Source organism: Gavialis gangeticus, unplaced genomic scaffold, assembly GCF_001723915.1.
Source record: "Gavialis gangeticus isolate Ggan-Ray unplaced genomic scaffold, GavGan_comp1, whole genome shotgun sequence".
NCBI classification, from domain to species: domain Eukaryota; kingdom Metazoa; phylum Chordata; order Crocodylia; family Gavialidae; genus Gavialis; species Gavialis gangeticus.
The window spans coordinates 247,117,355-247,140,353 of NW_017729032.1; the positions used below are offsets into that span (position 1 = coordinate 247,117,355).

The following is a 22,999-nucleotide window of genomic DNA, read 5'->3' on the forward strand; positions in this document are numbered from 1 at the left end:
TACCGTCGCCATTAATCAGCCCCTTTCCCCAGCGTGAAGTCCTGGCCTCCAGAACACAGGGGGAGGTTGCCGCACAGATTACTTTAACCCCCTGACCACCAAATCTGTGCTCTACTGCACACAAGCCATGTTAGATGCAGCTTTTTGGAAGAAAGGGGCTAAAAATGGGGAAGGGATAGCTCTGTGTACAGCAGGACTTAAATAAGAATCCATGGAAGAAGGAAGATGGCATCCCACCTGGATCTGAAAGGGGCACTATTCATACCACCAGCCTTGCTTCCCCCTTTACCCTTTTGTCAGGTATTGTGGGCAGCAAACAGGGCCTGGTTCAAGTGTCTAGGATATTGTTCTGAAAGCTTACCCCAGGCTTGGACCTCGAACTACGAAAGCCAAGAAAACTAAGTATCCTTCTGCAAGCCTGTGGCAAGTAATACCTCCCTTACACAAGCACAAAGAAAACATTGCTGGAGCAGGGGGATCACAGAGAAGAGGCACAGCACAATTGGGAAAGCCATCAGGAATAATCCACAGAATGCGAACGTAGCTATGGAGTAAGACTCCCACTGCTTAGGTGCCCTGGCAATTGGCTTAAATACAATATTCCCTTGTGGCTCTGAGTGTCTCAGATGGAAGTGTGCTCCGTGTTGTGTCTTCTTGCACCCCCCTCCGCACTTCACTTAGCGTTTGTCATCTGAGGTTTGTGGAGTTGAGAGGTCAGGCAGATCTGCCTCCAGCCCTGAAACGAAGTGGTGCCTACACTGCTTCTGGGGGGGATCTGTGCACTGGCTTTGCAGTAATGATTACAACTTTTTATTGATTCCTGACTGAAGAGGGGGTGCATCTTAACCAGTTCTCTCATCTAAGCCACTGCCCTCTGCCACTTCACCAAGTGGCATGTCAGCACCATCACTTCTCAAAAGCTGCCTATCAGTGGCACAAGCTGTCTCTGCACTGCCTTCTTAGAGAGAAGGGGCCCTAAATCCGGCCCTTGCAACCAGGGATACACTCCAACCCTTCTCCCTTACTGTTTCTCTCTCTCTTTTTGGCCTTGTCTGAAGGTGCCAGGCTGTGGTGATGGTGAAGGTGACCCTCCCTAGCGCTACGACAGTGATAGAGCGCTTCATTCCTACGCTGTCCCAGGACTCCATGAGAAAGGAAGCACTGCTCACCAGCAGGAGCATGATCTCCAAGTAACACTAAGGGGCTGGCTTCCCTCTTCTTTTGCGCAGCCAGAACAGGCTCCCCTCCCCGTTGATGGTTTCAGCCTGACAGCTCCTAATAAACCAAACTTTATGAAGCAGCCTCCAGAGAGCTCCTGGTTGCTAATTAATGCTCTAATGAAGAGCCTGGCTGTCTTGTTTGCTCGATGGCTTCCAGGTCAATCAATCTGTCAGGGCCAGGCTCGGGAAAGCAGCAAGAAGCCCAGGACTCCTGGAGTCAGCTGTGTTATCATCATCCCCCACAACCCCCTTCACACCTGCACACTTCCCTTCCCACTGTTCATTACTGTCAAAACCCAAGAAGGGAGGAAATTTACAGAGGTGATTGCAGCTCTTCCTCCTGTGCCTGCTTCAGGATTAGTCATGAAAAAGCAGACAGGAATTTGGAGGAGTTGGGGGTGGAGAGGAGGCTGGGAAGGGCAAGAGACAAGAATGATATAGGGCGGGGGGGGGGAAGGAGGGCAAAAATCAATTCATCCATCTGTGGATGGAGAGGCTGCTGTACCTTTACTAGTACCTAATGGCCCACACTTATCAAAGCTTCTGCCCCCAGTAAAGGGGTGGGAAGGGCACGTGCAGATGTCAGGAGTAAAGGGAGACCATTAATGATTTTGGATTCTTGTGACCTCTGCATTCAGCTCGCCCCAGCAATAGTGCTCTGTCATCACTTTTATTGTGAGGTCAGTCTGTCAACTGCAGACGGATTGATAGCAGAGTGTCCTTCTGCTTTTCACCTAAACTAGGGGTCTGTAGCATACAGCCCCCTGCCCCTCCAACCTTTCTGCTGCCAGGTGTATCAGGGTTTTAAAATTATTTTTCTTTTGGCTTCCTCAGAAGCACTGGGGCTTGACTGCAGTGTGCCCCCAATTTGCACGCTCTTGACTAGAGTGTGCAAATGCTCCTGCTGGGACTTAAGCCTGGAGGCTTGTGCTAGAGGATCTTGCACCTCTGCTCAGGGTCAGACTGTTTGTCACATTTGGGATCAGGAAGGAATTTTACCCCTCGGTCACATTGATGCAGACTGTGGGGGGGTTGTGCTTTCCTCTGGAGCAGGGGGGAAAAGGGGTTCCTTCCCTCTTCCTTGGATCTCTTGAGTGCATTACCTGTGGCAGGGTTGAGTGCATAGTTTTATAAATAGGTAAGACAACATTTGTATTGGATGGTCTGGATAGGAATGATCCTACTCCAGGCAGGGGTTGGACTAGATGACCTCCAGAGGTCTCTTCCAGCTCTACTTTTCTATGATTCTATGAATCCACAAGCTGTGGGAAAATCTGGATTTTTTATGAATTTGTACCATGAAACACTTCTTGATGCTTAAGTTCTTATAAAACACCTCATCCATGAGCTGCAGAAGAAACATAAGTGCAGTAATGCACCCAGGCCTGTGAAAATGCCAATACTGACATCAAGCTACTGTAAACCTTCATGCCAAGACTCGCATTCAAATGTCTTCATCTGTACAGAGTGCAGCACAGTCACCCCTCATGTGCTTGACTCCCAGAGAAGGTCTGTTTTCCTTGCCTAATATCTGCAAATACATCACATCTGTGAGCTGCTCAGAAATGCGGCACTCCTCAACAGCCCATGACTCAAAAAACCCCATCTGGCAGGAAGAAAAAGTCAACAAGACAATGGGAACAGAAGATCTCTTTGCATCTAGCCAGAGTCTTGCCTCACTTCACTCCACCTCCAACCTACAGCACTCCCCTCTAATTTTACCCACTCGTCTCTCCCACTCCTGCAAGCAGAAAACCAGGTCTGGACAAACTTCACTTTCAGAGCTGTAGGAGGCAGTGCAAGGGAGGGTTTCCCCCATCTTATGCAACTGACCCAGCAGTTGTGACTGAGCAAAGAGATCAGTCCAGCGTGAAATGTTAGATAGTAGGAAGATCATTGGTGTTCAAGAGGAACCTCCGAACCCTACTCTCTTCCACCTGGAGGGATTCAGGTGCAACAGAAGTTCTGGGCATGGGCTCCCTAGGGATGCATCTGATCTGCTGGACAGCATGGCAATGCTGTCTGGGGGGGGGGGTCACCCAGCATCACCTTCCCAGCTGCAAGGAGCTAGAGTCAGCCCTTGGCTATGAGTGTGCAAAGGAAAAGATGGTGACTGAGAATGGAGAGACACAGAGAGAGCAAGCAGCTCACAGGCTCTGCCTCTGGGGGAGAGAGAGAGCCCTTGTTTCAACAGCAGGCAAGGTGCAGTGACAATAGGACATGTCCAAACAAAGGTAGAGATGGAAAGGAAGTCCCTTGCATGCCTTCAAGTCGTATTTTAAGTTCTGACAGAGCTCCAGAGCCAACAGTTAAGCCACACGTTGGCTTTGAGGAAGGGACTGACATGAATTGGGTCTTAGTTCTATTGTTCTTTCCCATCCTCAGCATAATGCACTCAGCAAACAGGAAACAAAAGAAGTCTTTGAGAACTGGGAGTACTAGCAACACAGTCAGGACACCAGAACTGCCATATTGGATCTGTACTGGGTCATTGTAGGCCAGGCCCGTCTAACAGAACCAGATTGGATTTGAACTCAGAAGTGAAAAGCAACTGATTCTGTTACACAGCTAGGCCCCTTTGATCTCTTTTACTGGAGGCATGGAGTGTCTTAACTTGCCCGTATGACAAAGGGGAAATGCCAGACCATTCATCAACATTGGCAAGCCCATTACCACCAGGCAGTGATATTGGTCCACTGCTGTGTCACCTGTACCACTTCTTGCTGCCCTTAGGTTTCTACAGGTATCACCCAACCACCTAATGGAATCATAGCACAAGACAGGACTGCTCCAGGCAGCGTTTAAGGAGAATTTCTGTGCATCGTGTCTGGGAGGTTGCCTAGGGCAGGGAAGTGAAATGCAAGAGAGCACAAAACTATCTTTGGAAGCTCAGAGAGAGTGGAAATAGAGAAGGGACACACCCTCCATCTCCTAAAAGGGATGCCAAACCACAAAGGCCCATCATCAGAGGAAAAGCTAAGGCTTGTATAGAGGCAGCTGGCCAAGAAGAGTTCAGGGCTCCTGTAGGTTAAGAGGAAGGGTGGGACACAAGTCACAGACACCTCTCTCAGACAACTGTTAATGGTGCCTTAACAGGCACCATTGAGGAAAAGGAGGCTGCTCTGGCATGCAAGCCTCCAAATGGCCTTTGAATGGCCCCACCCTTTACTCTGACAGAGGGATTCTCTTCCTGGAGGGCATTAGCTGGGCTTTCTCATACATCCACAGCTGAATTACAGAGAAGCGTATTATTTTGGCAACCATCTATTAGCAAGCCCATTTTGCAGGAAAATCATCTATGATGAGTATCACCAACCCAATCTTAGGAGCACCCTAGATAATCGGACACTTATTATAGGGCAGGAAAACAGCAAAGAGCTCAGTTCAGAATGAAAGGATTACAGGGGGTAGGAGGAAAGGTGGGAAGAAGCAGGGAAACTGGGGAAGATAACTGTGGACGGAGTGCTGCAGTCTCAGGCTATAGGCTGTCTCCCAGTTCTTCCAAAGGAGCAACACTCTAGATGGGGAAAGGAGGAGGGGAAAAAAGAACTAGTAAGGAGTCTCACCTCAGAAGGAATGTGAAAGAAAGTGTGAAAGCACTAAAGAAACCAATAAGGTGTTTATACATGTGCTTCAGGAGGGAGGGCACTTTAATTAGAGAGGCTCTTGGAAAGTGTCTCGGCTCCAAAAGTGTCATGTGTATCAGCATCCCTGTGCTGCAAAATGGTGGTGGGGGCATTTTAACTAAAGCTCGTCAAACAAGCTTTAGTTAAAGCACCCCTGCTGCCATTTTTCAGCACAAGGATGCTGATGCACATGATGCTGGAGTCTGCTGGAGTGCAGTAATAACCATGCTCTAGCAGATGTGATTGAGTCTGCTCTGATGTGCAGTAATTACAGTGCACTGGAGCAGCCTTGCTGCACGTGTATCGGTGCCCTAAAAGCCCAACACGAGCCACATTTTTCAGAATTGACTAGTGACAAGAGGAGTGCAGGGGTCCAACTTGAAAAAGTCTGACTTCCTGAGTGTGGGTGCCTTGCATTCCTGAAAATCAGCACTTCCAACTGAGTGTCCAGCAGTCTAACACTCAGAGGGTGGATATCCCAAATGCACTTCTGGAAACCTCTTGCAAAGATACAGAGGCAACACATTACCAGAAAGAGCATTACTCACAGAGATGTGACGGCTTGCAACAGAGAGTGTGTGCAATGCTATGATAACTTGACAGTTACTAGCAGTGGTGGAAAGATCCAGGAGCAGGGTTTAAGGTACAGGAAGAGATGCAACAGGTGGGGAATAAAAGGAGGGAGGATGTGTACCTCTGAGAAGTAGGAACAGCAACGTTAGCAATTGGCAGATCAGAGATGGCTTTTTCCTTAAGTGTAAATAAGAAGACAGCAATGTTAGTAGTTCTTGCTGGCCTTCTGCGTAGTCAACTTGTTCTTTTACATACTTTCTGAAGGAATTTTCTGGAGCTACAAGCATGTTTTCAGGGGGCTTTGTCTCTTCCCTTTGGGAATTTTAGCCAGAAAGTGAATTTAGTCCTTTTACTTTCATAAATTCTGAATGTACAGTGAAAAGCCAGAAGCAGCACAGGCCCAGGCTCTCCATACCATCCCTTTACATTGTCATGCCCATCCCACTGATGTCCTGACCCACAGCCTCCTGCTACTGTTGTACTAGATACAACTCTTACCAGTTAATGTCAACTGCCTTCATAGCTCCATTTGTTGCACTCACAAGCCTACTAGGAAGAGCACAGTATCTGCCACTTACATTAGTGTTGTACAGGTTTTGAGCATCTTTTCCTTGCAAGACAGATGACAGACAAGACAATATAAATGCCACCCTGCACCCAGAGGAAACATCCATAATGCAGATGGATCCAGGCCAACAGTAACTTGGCTTGGCTTAAAAGTTGAAAGTGCTGGGTGTTAGATTTCCTGCACCACCTGCAGGATGCAGCATCAAGACACTTACCTGGCCGCAGGACTCTGATCTCTAGAAGGTTAGAGATTCTGTCAGCCAGTCGCGTCCAGCTGCTGTTATAGTTCTTCCGCCACAGTTCAGCCACGCACTGGTATTTCCCTGCCTCCGTGTCACTGGCACGGCTGATGCTGAGGCGCACGTTATTGCTAGACTCTGCTTTTTCGATGGCAGTGCGGGTCCGGAAGCCCATGTATCTCTCCCCCCACTGGACCCCGCCATCCCGAGTGAAGGTGACCAGGTCGTGGAATTCTGTGCTGCCCGCTGGCTGGAACCGCCATGTCACTGAGACAGGGACCCAGGATGGGTAGTGTGGTTTGATGATGCACTGTAGGTCAAATGACTCATTGTAGGTCACCCCCGGAGTGCGGGATATGGCTGTGACAGCAAAACCAGCCTCTGAAGAAAAAGAGAAACAAAAGGAAGGCTTTAGAGAATTGGCAAAGCTCTGCAAGATGAGGCCTGGCACAAAGCAGTTAATAGGCAATGGTCTGAGCAGTGATTCTCCAAGTATGGCCCAGGAATAATGGGACTGTCACATGTCGTTGACTCTTCCAGTTCCTGATTGTCAAGTCACATTAAAAGTTGAAATGTCAAACAGTACTTGAAAGCAAACACATAACAGTAGCAACAGTCTGGATAGGCAATTCCCAAACTGGCTACAGATAGGTTATTTGGTTCCCAGTAGGTGGAAAGATAACATCTGAAGCCCTAAATGGAAGAGAAAAATCTCCTCTAGCATGAGGCCACTTCATCAAAATGACCTCAAGAACCCAGCTTGCTAATGTTGTTCTAGCAGAGGTCTGGGCTGTGTAATGACTGAAAAAGATAGGTTAATCTTGGGAAGCAAAGACTCTGGAAATGTGTTTAATGAGTATCCATGAAAGGAAAAGGTACCATATTAGTTGCCCATTGCAAGATCTCTGCATCTTATCACTGGAGGAGTTCTAGCACCCATTTTTTTCCCAGGAAAACATGCTGTCAGTCCCTGTTCAGAGCAGAGACTGTAAGCCTAAGAAGTCTGGTTGAATTGCCTCCTCAGGACAAGACAGTTTTCTGAAGTATGAAAGGACTTTTCTTGATGACCACACAGGAATCAGATTTAAGTTCTCAGGCCCTCAACTCTCCAGATGTACTCACAGAAGCCGGCATGCTTGATATGTTTGTCAGTTCTGGATTAAAGGGGCACAACCCTGGTTAAACAGGGCAATACATTTTTTTTTTTTAAACAAATTGGTAGATCAAAAAGCACTGAAGCAAGCCATGCATATTGCTGGAAACTCTGTGCAGGCTTTTCCCACACTATTATGCCAAAACAAGTTGATTCTGGCCAGGAGATGACTTACTAGTCTGACTCCAGAAGTGCTCTGCACTTTGTTCCATCAACATACACATCACAAGGTAGTCATTGCCCAAGTGAACTCTTCGGCTACCTCAGACCCTTGCATACAAAAAAGCTTCTGATATCTCTGGCATCAGATATGGCCTCCAATTTTTGATTGCTTATGGAATCAGCACTTTGAAAGGGTTATGGGTCCTGAAATAATTTATACTGGTTTAGCTAAAATGTTTGTGACTCTGGCAGGTCACAAGACCTTAATTTGTGCAGATATGAATGTGGATTTCATCAAACTGACTGCAGTATTTTCTGCAGCGTTTTCCACAGCAATGAGTTCCTGCCCTTTTTTTAGCACCTTCTTTTTAGCATCTCAAAACACTTTAAAAACATCAAGTTGAAAAAAAATATCAAGCTCTGCACAGAAGGTTCAATGTTTTCTCCACTAAATTTGATTGAGCTCTGTAGCTCCTCTTAGTTATAAATGCAAACTGTTTGTACCCTCGGGAATTGCTGAGACGTTGCTGGGACAGGGAACTGTGGTGGAAGGATGGGTACCTTTTAGTTATATTTTCTGGATCTACTGGAAAGTTTCACCCAGCTAACTGCCAACAAGAAAGAACGAATGAGACCATTTAGAAGCTAACCACTCCAAGAACTGCCTTTGCTTCCATTCCATGCCCCAACCTTCAATTTTGAAATGAATTTAACTGCCTGCCTCACAAAGCTACAAAAGATACAGATTAAAGGACAGAGCTAGGCTGATTTATACTATATGAAATTCCACTGACATCAGAGGGGCCATTCTGATTTACACCAGTTTAGAATCTGGCTTTCATTCTTTGTAATTTAGGATTCCTACCTACTTTTAGATGGCATAAAGCAATGATTTCCAACTTAAGACAAACTACCCTCTAAAATCAGGTCAGAATTGAAGGGAAGGAGGCGGAGGAAGCAAAATGCTAATCAGGATATGATATAATTTTAAAATCTGATCTCTCACATCTTGCCAGAACTCATGATAAATACTGTGTAAGCAGTGGAAAGCTGAAAATCTACCTCAGCTTTCCAGCAGCACATACCAATTGTTTATAGCTCTAGCATTTATTCTAGATAATTTTGATAATCTAGCAAAATTATCAGGCTTTCAAGAACAGTGACTGGTTCTTCACTCATCCAAAGCGTTTGGGCACTGGTCCACGACTTAATATAGCAAAACCGGGGCTAGTTGAGTCTAATTTGCAACTTATGCAGTTCTCCAAATGCCTTCCTCTAAACTGATGTAGTTTACTGTATTTAAAAGAGAGGGACCCTCTTCACTGTTAGAATAGGGCACCAGCAGTCAGGGCTCATGGGTATAATGCCAGTGCAAATAACAGTTTCCCTGCGTGGCCTCTGGCTAGTTGCTCATGTCCAGCCTGCAGCCCCTGCGGACTTCTGCTAGAGTTGCAGGCTCTCTGAATTTCTGAGAGTCTGATCCTCAGCCTCCCTCTGATTCACTTACCCAGCCTGGAGAGTGGAAACAGTATTCATATGGTCCACGGAGATGCCATGAGGCCTAAGGTGCCACAGGAGAAGAGTTAACAATCCTACTACCCACCCCCTTCTTCCTGGCACCAGTCTGAATGAGAGGCTGCATTCCTCCAGCAAAGCTACCACTGCAACGCCTACTGGCATGGTAAGGAGGATGCACCTATTAAAAGCATGTTGGGATCACTGCCCTCCACTCTACCTCCATGGTTCTCAACCTTTTTAGACCTGAGGCACCCCTGGTTTGTCTTAAGGCAGCCCTCCATAAACTTCTGTGAACTGACTGGAACCCCATTTAAAAAAAGAATTTATTACAGTGCTTACCTCCTTTCAGAGGGCAGTGGCCAGGAAGAGACAAGCCTGAGCCTGCACTACTTATCTCACACCTTCCGGCACCTTTCCAAGGTCTCAGAGCCCCAAGGTGCCCCCAGCACCCTGAGAATCAAATGAGAATCAATACTCTAAAGACTATTTCTAGAGCTCCACAGAATAGGCAGAAGGGTCTGAGACTCCTTTCCAATGGGTTGGACTAGTCCTCCTCAATGAATCCCCTAGAGAGCTGGAAGGAGATGCCAGGCCACACTGTACAGATGCCATGGCACCTCCGTTACTCACCCAGAGCAGTGATGGATACAGGCATGCTTGTGTGCCGTTCCCCCACCATCTGCCACTCCCCGTCCAGCATTCGCGTCCACTCAGTCACACGGCACTCATAGTGGCCTTCGTCTGCCTTCACACTGTTGAAGATCTCCAGAGTGAAGGATCCAGGCCGCACCTGCTCCATCTGGATGCCCCCAAAGCTGCTGCGCTCTGTGTAAGAGGGGCCTGGCTGCAGTGTGCCATCCCGATCCAGCCGCACAATTTCACTGCGCCGGTTCTGCTTGTCCACGAGTTGCCAAGTGACTGAGAGGCGACTTTGGGCCCCAAATCCTGAGCGCACGTTGCAACCAAAGCGCAGGCTCTCCCCCTCCAGGACATTGCTGGCGTTGCTGGTCACCTCCACAGAGATGCTGGTCTCTAGAGAGACAGGAGAGAAATGTGTATGCACACAGGCGATGACAAGATTTGCCACTTTTCAGTATACAAGGTGGACAGAGACTTTTTCCAAGGTTAGGTGCAGAAAACCGCACACACATTGGATATGTGCACATATAACTTATGTATGAAAAAATGCAAAGTGGGTCTGTGGCTAGCGTGTTGCCACTGGGATCTTGTGTGCACAAGAAAGATCCATGTCAGACTGAAAATCTGCCCTGCCACTGCTCGTGAAAAGCCAAACCGTTTTACAGTCACAGGTCCAGGATAGTACCTCAGAAAACAAATGGTTCTGAAAGTAGGTGTGTTGCTGCTGGTGATGTATAAAGCTGATAACAACTGGTTCTGCCAAAAAACTTCCAGTCCAATAGACTTTCAGTCACATAATCCTGATTACCATTTTGCCATTTCCAACTCCTATACAATGTTAGCAGGACAACTCACAAGCCTCTGTTACTACTAATAATACTAGTGTTAGCTACCAGTGATTTATATCAGCAGAAAACTAGGATTTTGAACTTTCCAGAGACAAAATTGTAAAGGCTTAATTTTCAGAGGTGCTGAGCACTGCTAACCCCTCTGTCTTCCATGGGGATTGTGGAATCTAAGCAACTTTTGATTTAAAGAAGTCACATTCTGCAGTTTCCAAAGCTAGAGGTTTATGAGATCTCAACATATGCTATGCGTCATAGTTCTTTGGTCGAGAAGTGCTGCCTTTTAAGGCAGCCATCCAGTGCAGGGCTTCTGGCTAATGTAATTTTTAATCCCAAATGAATGAGAGAGACTGCACTAAGCAACTGAAGAATTACATCTGTCCCTTTACTTCAGGAAAAAGGGAAGAAACGGCTTCGCAACAGACCATATTTCACTGCGAAGTTAATGAACGGAAGGACAATATTACACAAAATCCTCTCTCAGCTATTCCTTTGTTTGGTCAATACTTATCATTAGGCTAACTTGAACCATACTTGCATAGCTTGTTATGGCTAGGTTACTTGGGTTAGAGAGAAACAGTGAGACAAAAAAAGAACGAATGAATCAAAGGTCTGCCTCAGCTCACCCTGTTGTTCCTGCATGTACCACATCCCCTTGAGAAACTTGAAAGGCATGCAAATAGGGGGCAGACAAGAATATTCTCACCAGCGCTGGCTGAGCGAAACACCCAAGGGTTTGAGTTAAGTCCCTATGCTGATGCATGAATCTTGGCATGGGGGAATGCAATCACTGGTTCTTTGAAGCCTGGAGTACAACCTCTCTGATTAAGAAGAACTTCTGAGATAACTCTGCAGGAGCCGCCAGACAGCAGTGCAAAAGCAGCCATTGAAACATTTCAGCATGCAGGCTGCTTCCAAGATGAGCCAGCAACCACTGTCAGGCTAGCAGCTCTCCCTGTTAAAAGTTTTGCAAGGAGGATGAGCAACTTAAAGCTCCTAGCTCCCTGCAACAGAAAGTGAGGAGAGTTGGGCAGGAATAATGCCAGCTTCCCCCTGGCCCTGCCTTCGCAAAAACCCCAAACTCTCATCCCTGGTATCAACCAGACACATTACCAAGGTTAGGACCATTTTCTCCAGCCCAGGAACTATGGCTCTTCCCCAAAAAAAGTTTTCCCTGATGGGCTTTTAACTCTCATAATTTTCCAAGCAGGGATTAGTGCCTCCTCCTGCTAAAATCCAGCTTTGGTTAAGCACAACTCAGCACCCCATGGATGCCCTTTGTCTACTTACTGAGGGGCAGGACCAGGATGGGTGTGTTCTTTGGTCTCTTGCTCTCCTTATCGATGAAGTCCCCAGTCACGGTTTTTTCCCGCTCAGTCACCCGGCAGTTGTATTTGCCACTGTCCTCCAGGCGGAGACGGTAGATCTTCAGAACAAAGACATTGTCACTCTCCTTGGCCACCTTGAGCTGTCCCAGGGCCTCACGCTGGGCAAAGTCATTGTTGAGCACAGGCACCGCATTGGGCCCAAGGCTGGCAATCAGGGAGCTGTTAAAGGCCCAGGAGATGGAGAAGTACCGCTCGGGAACGTTCTGTGCTTCCAGGATGCACCTGAACTCCACTGGCTCACCCACTGTATATGTCCGCTTCTCCGTCTCCAGTCGGACACTGAACTCTTTATCTGGGGAGACAAGGACCCATACACACCCATGTCATCACAACACTGCTGTGGTCAGAAGAGTGACTCCAAAAAATAATCCAACACCACTTACCCCTCATGTGAAACTGTACAGATGCCAGCTCGTCTTTATGACATTGTTGGAAGTGGGCATTACTCTTATTTTAATTCAGTAGGCACTGCTGCCTCCCATTCTTACTCAGAGTATCTGGCACTTGTGTCTCTTGCTCACATATGGTGAGATGGTGAGCAACAAGCCCATAGTCACTCTCCCTAGCTCAAAGTCAGTATAGGCTTTTAAACTGAGGATCCAGTAAGGTTATGGGACACTGACTTGGAGGGGTCTATTGTGCTCCATGCTTCAGCAGCTTTGTCAGCTCAGTTTCAAATCAGGGTCTGCTGATAAAACCAGATAGAAAGAGTCCATTGAGGTTTTCATATCCTAGACTAGCACATAGAAAAAATCTGATTTGCAAATGGTTCACATGCAATATAAAAATCTTTGTTGAATTTGGCAGATTTATTCTTTCAGCGTCATTCAGTCTCACCGCCTTTTCTGAAGATACAGTTGTTAGGTGCAGGTCCTGAAATGTGTGCTTAAGATATCTGCTAAATCTCAGGCTTAGTATTTTGGCAAATCAGCCATTTCAGAAGAAAGGGAAGAGCAGCCCTCAACCATACTCCTTCACAAACAATGGTTCCCAGTGGTTACTATTAACTTCTAATTTTTCTAGGCCTGTACATGTATAGTAAATGACTCAGACCCTATTTAAGGGACCGCCATCTCCATTACGTTTGAGTATAATCCCTAAGGTTGTATGAGAGCATTCTCTTCCAAGTACCATTTGTGCACCAGGGTCATTTAGCAAAAATACATGGGAGGTCATTCTCAATCATCACTTCTTAGCTTTGGAGCTTCCTCTTCCTTGAGGTCCATCAGAGCCTGAGCCTGGGCATCTTTCAGAGGCACTGAAAGGTCTACTTGTTTTATCAGGCTTTTAGTGGTGGGGTTAAGTTTGGGCTATTGTTTAGAGAACTGTTTTATCAGGAACTATTTGACTTTAGTATTTCATCTGATTTAATTACTATCTTGTTGTTACTGTAAGCCACCCTGCGCCCTTTTCTGGGGAGGGCAACATAGGAATCAAGTCAGCCTTTTCATCATAAATAAATGTGTCACAGCCTTTAGAGTACAGAGTTCAATGTCATCTTAAAGCATCTTTGGTGCCTGAAGTATACTTTGGTTCCTAGTTCACTACATGTGGACCCTGGCATTATGCAACAACAGACTCTAGAAGACCACCGTGGGGCACATACATACAGTTCAAGGCACTTTCTCTAGCTCAAAGCATAGAAGGACCAGAAAGAAATATGAAGGAGGCCACACTACAAATGGTAGAAGGGACTGTTAATGCAAAGCCAAAGTCTGACTGCTGAGATAAATGCACTCCTGTGGGTGAGGACAGTACCTCAAGACAACCCATAGAGGCATGCCACCTGCAGTATGAAATGGTGGGCACACTAACAAGGTACCATGAACTAAGCAAAGGCAGGGATTTACAGCCTGTCAGCTCACCATACACTGCCTGTGTGTGCACCTTTTCCATACAGTAAATGAGAGCTAATCTACATTGTCAGTAGAGGGCCAGGGGGTGGCAAACTACCTCAGATTAGCTCTCATTTAGACGACCATGAGCATGGGCAGTTACAGCAGAATGGCTGGTATGCTTTAAATACTTTATTTCATGGTAACCTGTCCATGTGCCCAAGCCCACAGAGTTAAAGGAGATCCATTATATCACACCTAACCTGTCCTTCCCACGAGCAAAAGAAGATAATTTTGGGGGCCACTTATAGCCTGCAAACAGATGTCACCTTTGTGCTGCTATACAAATTTTTACGGCAGAACAAAGCAAAAGCAAACAGACATCCCTGCCATTTGTCACGCCAGGACTATGGGTGACATTAATTTTGCCCAATGAAGAGGTTCAGCTGCGCTAAGACACATCCCAGCACACTTGATCCACTTAATTTGGAGATGCCTGTCTATAGCGTGGCTGCCTGCGGTTCCACCAAGCTAGAAACCTGCAAGGCTATCCTAACCGATGAGCAGTAAAAGAGAGCAGCCAAGTCCCAGGATCCTTCATGGCTTCCTCCAGTCTAGTACTAAAGAGTGACATTGGTAGCAAGATTTCCATGACTGTCCTCAGGAGACTACTGTATACACAGGCAGACAGACTGGCATCTCTTGTAAGTGTTTCCCCATCTAATACCCTCAGCCCCTCCCAGCCACCTGCCCAAACAACAAAAAACCTCAGAGATACTGACCGGTGGCCTGGACATGGACAATGGTGCCCTCCGATCGCTTGCGGGTCATGGCGTACCAGGACTCGTCAGGATCCTGGATCCATTCGGCTGCCTCGCAGTAGAACTCGCCCTGGTCTGATGGCTGGAGGTTGTAGATGGTGAGCTTGGATGTCGTCTCTCCTACTTTGTCTAGACGGATGTCACCGGTAGCCTGCCTTTGCAAGTAGGTGCTGCCCGCCCGGAGGACGAAGTCGCGACTAAGGGAGATCACTTCCACAGGAGGCTCGCCTGCTTTCTGTCGGTACCAGGAGATGGAGAGGTGGCTGTGCTGGGCCGTGCTCTTGAACACCTCACATTTCAGCTCCAGTGAGTCACGCTCCACTTTGTTTAATGTCTGTGGAATCGAGGTCACCCGCAGGGAATCTGGAATAACTGCAATAAAAAGAATGGGGGGAGGGAAATGAACCTCAAGTGTTAATGACATGAAACCTCTGCACCAAGGGAGGAAGTAAGAGCTGGATTCTTTAAATCAGTGCCGGGGAGAGGGTTTATATTTACAGTTATAATGAATCATAAACATCAGGAGCTGGAAAGCCCTATTAGGCCACATCTAGTCCACAGAAAGGTGCCTCTCCCTAGAGCCCTGGGTCAACACAGATTGTTCCTGGCAGTATATTTTCTAGTGCTTTGTTAGACTACCGCTGCATACCCCTAGCTATGACACAGGACCTTTCATCACATTTCTAATGTTATCAGTGCACAGATTAATAGATCCCATTTAGAGTCAAGGTGTTCATCTCATTCAGCCTACACGTTCCTCCTCTTAACTTCACTTCAGTCCTAGCCAGGTGCCCTTGGTCTACCCATAACAATTCCTCCCTTCTCCTTGGTGCCAACGTCCTTCAAAGCCTGGCACGTCCCCAGTAGGGCCTTTTGCCCCACAGTCGCTGGGCAAACTAGACAAGTGGAACACCTTTAATCTTTTCTCAGAAAACCAAATTTCTCTTTCCCTTGTCTAAATCCTTTCACATTTTAATGACCCTTAAAGGAATTTAGAGGAGAAAAGCTCTTTTGGGGGCTGCAGATCTGCCAAACGTTTGCTTCTGAGATGCATGAAATCAGGCAACTGGTACTAAAACTACTGGGTAAAGGTTCAGTCTGTTACCGATAGTGAGGTATAGATAAAGCCCATGTGCCCCACGAAGAAAGAAGAGTTCTTCCTCTCTTCTCCATTTCCAAAAAAAATCAACCAGCCACAAGAAGCAGGCCAGAAGGTCTCTTGGACCATCAAGTCCTGTGCCCTGCATTAGAGGGCAACTGTTTACCCAAGACATCCCCAAAATCACCACTTCCAACCCCTTACACAGCTACAAGGCACAACACTTGAACAACAATACTGCCTTACCTTACACCATTACCAAAAGCAGGGGAGATGAGGACCCTTCCACTGCAATTACAGGGGAGTAACTGCTCAATATATGTTCAGAAGAACTTAGAAAAAGGACCATGACCTAGAGAGGAAGGCAATCCTCCCTCCTCCAAAGTCCATACTAATCTGACTTATGGGTAAAGTTCCTTCCTGCCCCCAAATCTGGTAATTGTGATAACTAATTGGTGAGAATCTCTACCCAGGAAATTCTCTGTTTAAAGAACTGATAAGAACATCTGTGTGCCCCAAACAACAAAATCTCCATGGCCAATGTCCCAGTGCTTCAGAGGAAAAACCAAAACAAAACTAACTGCCAGCAGCAATTATGAGGAGGAAAAATCCTTCTTGGTCACCAGCAAAAGCACAGAAACAAGAAACTGGCAGACACTTACTACATTGCAAGACAAGATACCTCTCTACCCCAACGTGTGTATCTGATTCCATATGTTGCACACACCAATTGTTGAGCCCCACCATACCAGCTCTTCCATAACCTTATCCAGTTCAATTTTAAAAGTGATTCAGGTTCTTTGTCCCACTACTTGGCTTAGAAGATCATTCCAAAACTTCACTCTTCTGATAGTTAAGAATCATCATCTACTTTCCAATGTAAATATGCCTATAGCTGTTTGAGCCTGGGCATTTTTCCCTTACATACTTGTAAAGGATGGTCATATCCCTTTTCTACACCTGTTTTGTAAGGCTAACTAAAACAAACTTCTTGAGGGGGGTTTTTTGCACAAGAAAAAGTGTCCATTCCCTTAACCATCTTAGTGGCTCTTTGAAATTATTCATCTTTCTTGAACAGTGGTGACCAGAATTGCACGCAGTATTCTCAATGGGGTCTTACCCAGGCTTTGTATGAGTGATCTCCTTTTTTCTATTGAAAATACCCTGCCTAATACACCCCTGGCTGCTCATAGCCATCCTATGCTAAAACTGACCAAGTTCATCCAGGTCTCGCTTTTCCTCCATTGTCTCCAGTCTATGCAACCCCATTTTACAGCCAAAGTCCTTGCTGCTGGTCCCCAAGAGCATGACTTTGTGCTCCATACCATCAAAATCGATACCATTTCTAATGTTCCATTCCACAAGATTTTCTTTCTGTATTATTGCAATCTGATCCTCTTTCACGTTAGCAATACTCAACCTCCAGCCTTATGTTATCTGCAGATTTCATGAGGATACTTCTAGCTCCAGAACCAAGCTGGCTGACAAAAACATCAAACAGAGTTGGTTCTATGATCAACCCCTTAGGAACACCACTGGCTACTCCTCTCCGGTAAGATGGCTCACCTTTCAACATAACCCTTTTAAACCAAACCCTTATGCATCTCACGATCCTGTCATTTCTAGTTTGGCCAATAATTTTCCCGGCAGGCACAACATCAAAAGCTTTCTTAAAGCTAGATAAATCAAGTTCACTGCATTACTCTTATCCAAGAAGTCTGTTATCTTGTCACAGTGATATTAAATTAGCCTGACACAACCTTCCCTGAATGAACTCATGTTGCGCTTTGTCCTGTTTTCTTCTGTTTACTTCCATACCTTTGATTATTCTTTCCTACATCATCTGTTCTAACACCTTACATACTACTGAATTCAAGCTAACAAGCCTGTAATTGCCTGGGTCACTCTTTCACCCTTTTTTAAAAGCAGGTACTACATTGCTATTTTCCAGTTACAGGCTACTATCCTTGAGTTGATTGATTCAGTCAAGATCCATGCAAGAGGAGTTGCTATTTTGTACTATATTCCTTCAATATTTTAGGCTGAAGATTATCTGGGCCCCCCAAGTTTTGTGATAGAAGCAATCAAAAGTTTTGCTTCCATTTCAGGTTTCAATAATCCAGTCCTTATTGCACTGTGGTACTGCTCCCCCACAACAATGTCCTCAACACTTTCTGTTACTGGGCCATACTTACATTGTCCTTGATCTCCACCCCATCTTTAGCCTATTGTGCCTCCAACTGGCTTACTTTTCATTTATATGATCAAAGAAGCTTTTGCTATTTGATTTCAATATTCTTTGTGAGCCGAGCAGAAATAAGCCTTTGGCCAGTCTTGCATTATTTTTGTATTTCTTGAGTACTGATCAGTCTTATTTCTCATTGCCTGTATATCTTCTGCTTATTTTTAAAGGCCTGTTTGAGGTGCTTGCTGGAACATGCATTACCCAAGTCAGGAAGCAGAAAAGATAGTTAAGAAAACAGGCCCACATTTCTGTGCCACAGACAGAAAGTCCCACTGACAGAATCCCAGAATCTGACTACATATGCACATGTTTCCTGCACCCTCTTTGCCCTGTGTCCCTTCATGGAGAAGTCTGGGTGACAGTGGATGAAGACAAGAATGGGCTTTGAAGGGGTCATGGGCAGATTCAGGATTTTGAAAAGGAAGGGGGGACAGAATGTGTGGCACATCATCATATGACACACATTTCTCTAGTTAAGGAAAAACTAGAAGGATTACCAATAGCTAGGGGGCTAGTACCATATTATTCAGTTTAAGGTCAGAGCAAAAACAAATATAACTACTGGAATGTATACGAATTTGCTAGATTATACATAAATTAAAAAAAAACACAACTAGGCAAAAACCAGTCAAAATAGTCAAAAAAGATTGTATCATTAGCTTGGTAATCATTATAGGCAAATGTACATCTCTTATACTCAGATTCACAGAATAAAACCTAGTCTTCTAGAGTGTCATTAATGCCTGTGGAGTGGAGAGAGAGTAGCACGAATCAGATGATAAATGAGCCATCAAATCAGCTGACTCCATCAGTGCTGCCTGAATAGAAATGCTGTGACCCCTCCTAGGCAGTTGGTTTTAAAGTTTGGATGGAACAGGAATCAAAGGAGAGGGGTGCATCTGCACCAGTGCCTTCCCCCTGGATCTACCCCTGGCAGGGGCAATGCCAGGACAAAGAGAGGAGGAAGAACTGCAGCAGCTACTTTTTTTTTTTTTATAGAGAGTATATTCCAGGTTGATGGAGTCCTTTAAAAAGGTCTTTCTGACTAGGGAAAAAAACCAAAAACAAACAAACCCAACATCCTGAACATGAACATATGCAAATTCATATAGCATCATCTTCCTGAATCAAGGCATGCCAGCATTATACCCATGAGTTAACAGACAAACAGCATCCATGACTATGGCTGGCCATAGCTTTTTCTAAGAACCAGCACAGCATCATTAATACACCTAATCATTTTTGCCATTGTTACAGAGAACCCTTTGATAACTAGAGAAACTGCCAGGAATCCTATTTTACCTAGCCATTGCTCCAGCATTGAGTTGCAGCAGAGGCAGACTCTGGAGTTATTCATGGCTGAGGACTCGGATAAAAGATGGAGAGAATAAAGCAGCAAGGCAGGAGGTCAAGGAAAGAAAACCTCTCCTATCTAGCAAGAAGGATGCCACTGATGTCATATCTACTGAGTATCTAGTAATCAGGGCCTGCTCAGAAACTAGAGGTCTCTCCAAGCAGGGAGAGCCACTGGGGAAGAATCTTTACTTATCAGGTTATTGCCCCTGGACCTCACTGGTAATGCCTCCTTCTCTCCCCTTGTTCTCCTTGCACTATTTTCTTGCTCACTAGCATGGCAGGTTTCGCAAACCACAACCTGCCCCTGTAGGAGCCCTCCTCACTATCCTAGGAAAAACTATCACACATGTGTTTTTCCCTTCCCCTTCCTTTTCCAGAAATGACAGCAGCTGACTGCACCTAAAACTTTCTTACTCATGACTCTTGCATGATGAGATTTAAATTTCTCATTTAAAACCTATCTGAATAATTTCCAGAGCTGCTCAGCTCTTGCTCTCTGCCCTGAAGCCAAGGAGCTCTTATAACTCTTTTCATATTATTAAATTAAATCTGATCTTCATCTTGCTCAAGTCTTTTTCCTGCTGAGTTTCTTCAAAGGCAGATCACCAGCCTCTGTAGGATACTGCCCAAGGAGCAGAAATGATACACGTGACTCTTCCCTCCGCTAACTAGGAACACAGCAGTACCCCAGTGTGATTGCTTCCTCTACACCACGAATAGCCAACATGCCACAAGTGAAGTATTGCCTCCTCCCCAAGCCCTGCTCCCATCCCCACACCCCAGATGTGCACCTGATAAGAGTTTGTGCCCTTGGGACACTGGAATTGGAAGCCTGGCGGGGCTCGAGCAGAACGGAGCTGCAGAACTGGGGCAGGATGCTGCTGTGATACAGGTCTCACTGCCAAGAACCAGGTTAACCCTTTCCTGGCCACACAACTGCCAGTTTTATATAGTGAGTGAGGATCCAAGCCCCTGAATTCAGCAGCAGCTGCAGGGCCAAGGAAGGGTTAGCTTGGTTCTTGGCAGTGATACCTGCTGACACTTCTCACAGCAGTGTCTTGCCCCCACGCTGTTCATGTGACCAGAAACTGCCCTCCTGCCTCTATTCTGGTGCCTCCCTTTACTGAACACCCAGGGCTCATGTGCCCCACACAGCAGCTGTCCATGTCATTTGTGGCACGAATGCCATGGATAAGCCACCCCTGCTCCAGACCCTTCAAAGACTTGCATCTCTTGGTATCAATATACTTCCCCACCACTGTGTTAAGGTAGCTTTACAGATCCTACATGACCACCTTCCTGAGTCCCCAGGCAGCTTGGTCTACGTGGCACCTATCCCACAACCCTGGCTGTGACTGAAATACTGGGCAATCCTCCACACCAGAGCAGACATTGTGCCATTTGGGCCATTCTCTCCCTTCAAGCCAAAGCAGCTGTCCCACTGATGACAAGCTCATACAGAAGGTGGGGCCAGTTTGTAGGCTTTCCATTAGTAACTGCACTTGAAGTGGCTGTTGCATTGAGCATCTCTCAGCAGGGAGAGGAGAGCATGGAGTATGTACAGTTCTGACACTATTCTTTGCTTATTAAACCATTATTGCATGCTGTCGCAAACTGGCACACACAGTTGTGCCAATCAGGCTCAAAACTATGTTCCAATGTGTCATAATTAGGCTTGCATGTAAAGGGTGTTAACTCAGTTTATGCAGGCTGCTGGAGAGGCAGGCTTGGGGGGGAGAGTAGGGGGGCGGCAAGGACCAAGAGAGGAGTGGCTTCCTGAAGAGGGGACAATTCTGTTCTGTAATTTATGGCAGAGTGCCCAGCCACTTTCTTGTGTAAGCCTAATAACATCATCACCCTATTTAGATGAGTTGGGAGGTTATACAATCTCTGAAGTTATTTCAAGCTGTCTGGTAATGGAAGATGATGGCACTGCACTGGTTTGGCAATCAACTACCCTCACCAGTCATCCGTATGGCCACAAACACTAGAAATACCCCTTCTAAATGAATGCTTGATTTCTGCAGAACCAGATCCTAAGGACCAGATAAAGACTTCATGTTGCCTGGACCCTCTTAGCTTATAATTTGACACTACTAGCTTGTAACACTGGGTGTATCCCTGGGGCACTTTTGAAAAGAGAAAGGTGGAACCACTATTCTGAGACAACCATAAAGGCACTGTGATATGCCAAGTCTTGGGGACCAAAGGTACAATTCGTTGGGATTACTATACATTGCAATGTGCAATGTTGCTCTAAGGAGTGGGCTACAGCCAGGTCCACTTCCTGCATCATCTAGATTCCAGGCTCACTTGGAATTCATAATCTTTATTAATTTGAAGGGTGTAAGAGACAAAAGATATCATTTATCTAATAAAAAGGAGAACACTAGCTGTGCAAGTAACAGAAAGAATAATAAATAGGAGATTCTGCAATGTCACTTGTGAAAGTCACTTTCCTGAACATGACATCACACTCAAAGAGAGGCACTTCAAAAAGAAATGCATTTCAAGCCAGTTTTTAGGCCCACATTTGACACAGGGACACAGAGAAATCATTTTACTCATTCAGCTTGACAGCTAAGTTCATGCTGTTGCTTCAGACATGACCTGGCTGACTGGAACCTGGGTCAGCCTAGCCTGGCCATGAATAGCCATATTGCAAAGCCACATCTGAATTACGGTATCCTCAGTACAGCTATATTTATCCACGTTTATGATAGGATTTCTGGAGACGCATCTTCTGTTACTGTGCGCCACGGTAAGGTGAACTACTCCATGACTTTTGCAGTGAATCCCAGTGAGAGCACTTGTCTGGCTTTTGGGAAGCATGGGAGGCAGGAGGAACTGTAAGAAGCTACTGGAGTACAATCACCCTCAAGTGGTTTTGCAGTGAGGATGCAGGCTAAGTGGGAATGTTATTAGCCCAAGTAGAAACCTCATGGAAAGTTTACCCTACAGCCCCAGACAGGACAGTTAGTCCAGGCTCATAGTGCCACCAAACTTGGGAGGGATTGGAGCTGGGTTTAGATGGACAATACCCAAGTAAGGGCCTGGGTTATCACAGCAATAAATTCATACCCAGTTAGTGAGTGGCGGCAGCATGAATGAGTCAACAGTGACAGACCTGTGTTCCACCAAGGATGCTGCAAGGAGGGAAATGGGCAGCAGGACTGTATATCAAGGGAAGCACAACATTTGGGCATCACACCCACATGTGAAGGGAACAATATGACAGCACAGAATTGGGTGCAGAGAGTAGGCAAGGACCATGCAAGGGAGAGCCACAGGATGAGGGTCAACAACCAGTGAAGCACATATTGGGGAGCAGAAATCAGACATAAATCAAAATGACAGCCTTCCACAGCCATTCTAGAGCCAAAGGTACTTGGATTGCATGAGCTGACAGTGTAGTTCCTTTCATCAAGAAAAGCACTAAAAATACGTTTCCTAATATTGTTCCTGCACTGAGTTGCTATGACTGACATCTAGAACTATACTTGAGAAGGCGGGTGGGGGGAGGTAATGATGGATGGTCTGCCAGCCACCCCCTGTTAAAAGTTATGGCCCACAGTATGGACAAGTTTAAGAAACACAGCAATCATAGCAGCTGCCACCAGGTGGTGTTAAGACTTCTGTAAGGATTGTGCTTGGGCTGAGGATTCTCCAAAGCAACTGGCCAGCACTGAGGCTGAGGGGTGATGCTGGGAGGC

At 46.0% G+C, this 22,999-nt stretch overlaps 1 protein-coding gene across 3 annotated transcripts in view; it reads right to left on the bottom strand.

Moving 5' to 3' along the window:
- IGSF3 (immunoglobulin superfamily member 3) overlaps positions 1–22,999 on the bottom strand; it is a 195,652-nt gene that overhangs the window by 39,354 nt on the left and 133,299 nt on the right. For 2 of the 3 annotated variants that reach the window (XM_019525700.1, XM_019525701.1), the window contains 4 exons: positions 14,548–14,958; positions 11,833–12,222; positions 9,689–10,090; positions 6,202–6,606 (listed from right to left, as the gene is read on the bottom strand). In XM_019525700.1, the coding sequence (XP_019381245.1) occupies positions 6,202–6,606; positions 9,689–10,090; positions 11,833–12,222; positions 14,548–14,958 (1,608 nt within the window). The remainder of the gene's footprint in view (positions 1–6,201; positions 6,607–9,688; positions 10,091–11,832; positions 12,223–14,547; positions 14,959–22,999) is intronic. The other variant, XM_019525702.1, reaches the window with a different exon arrangement.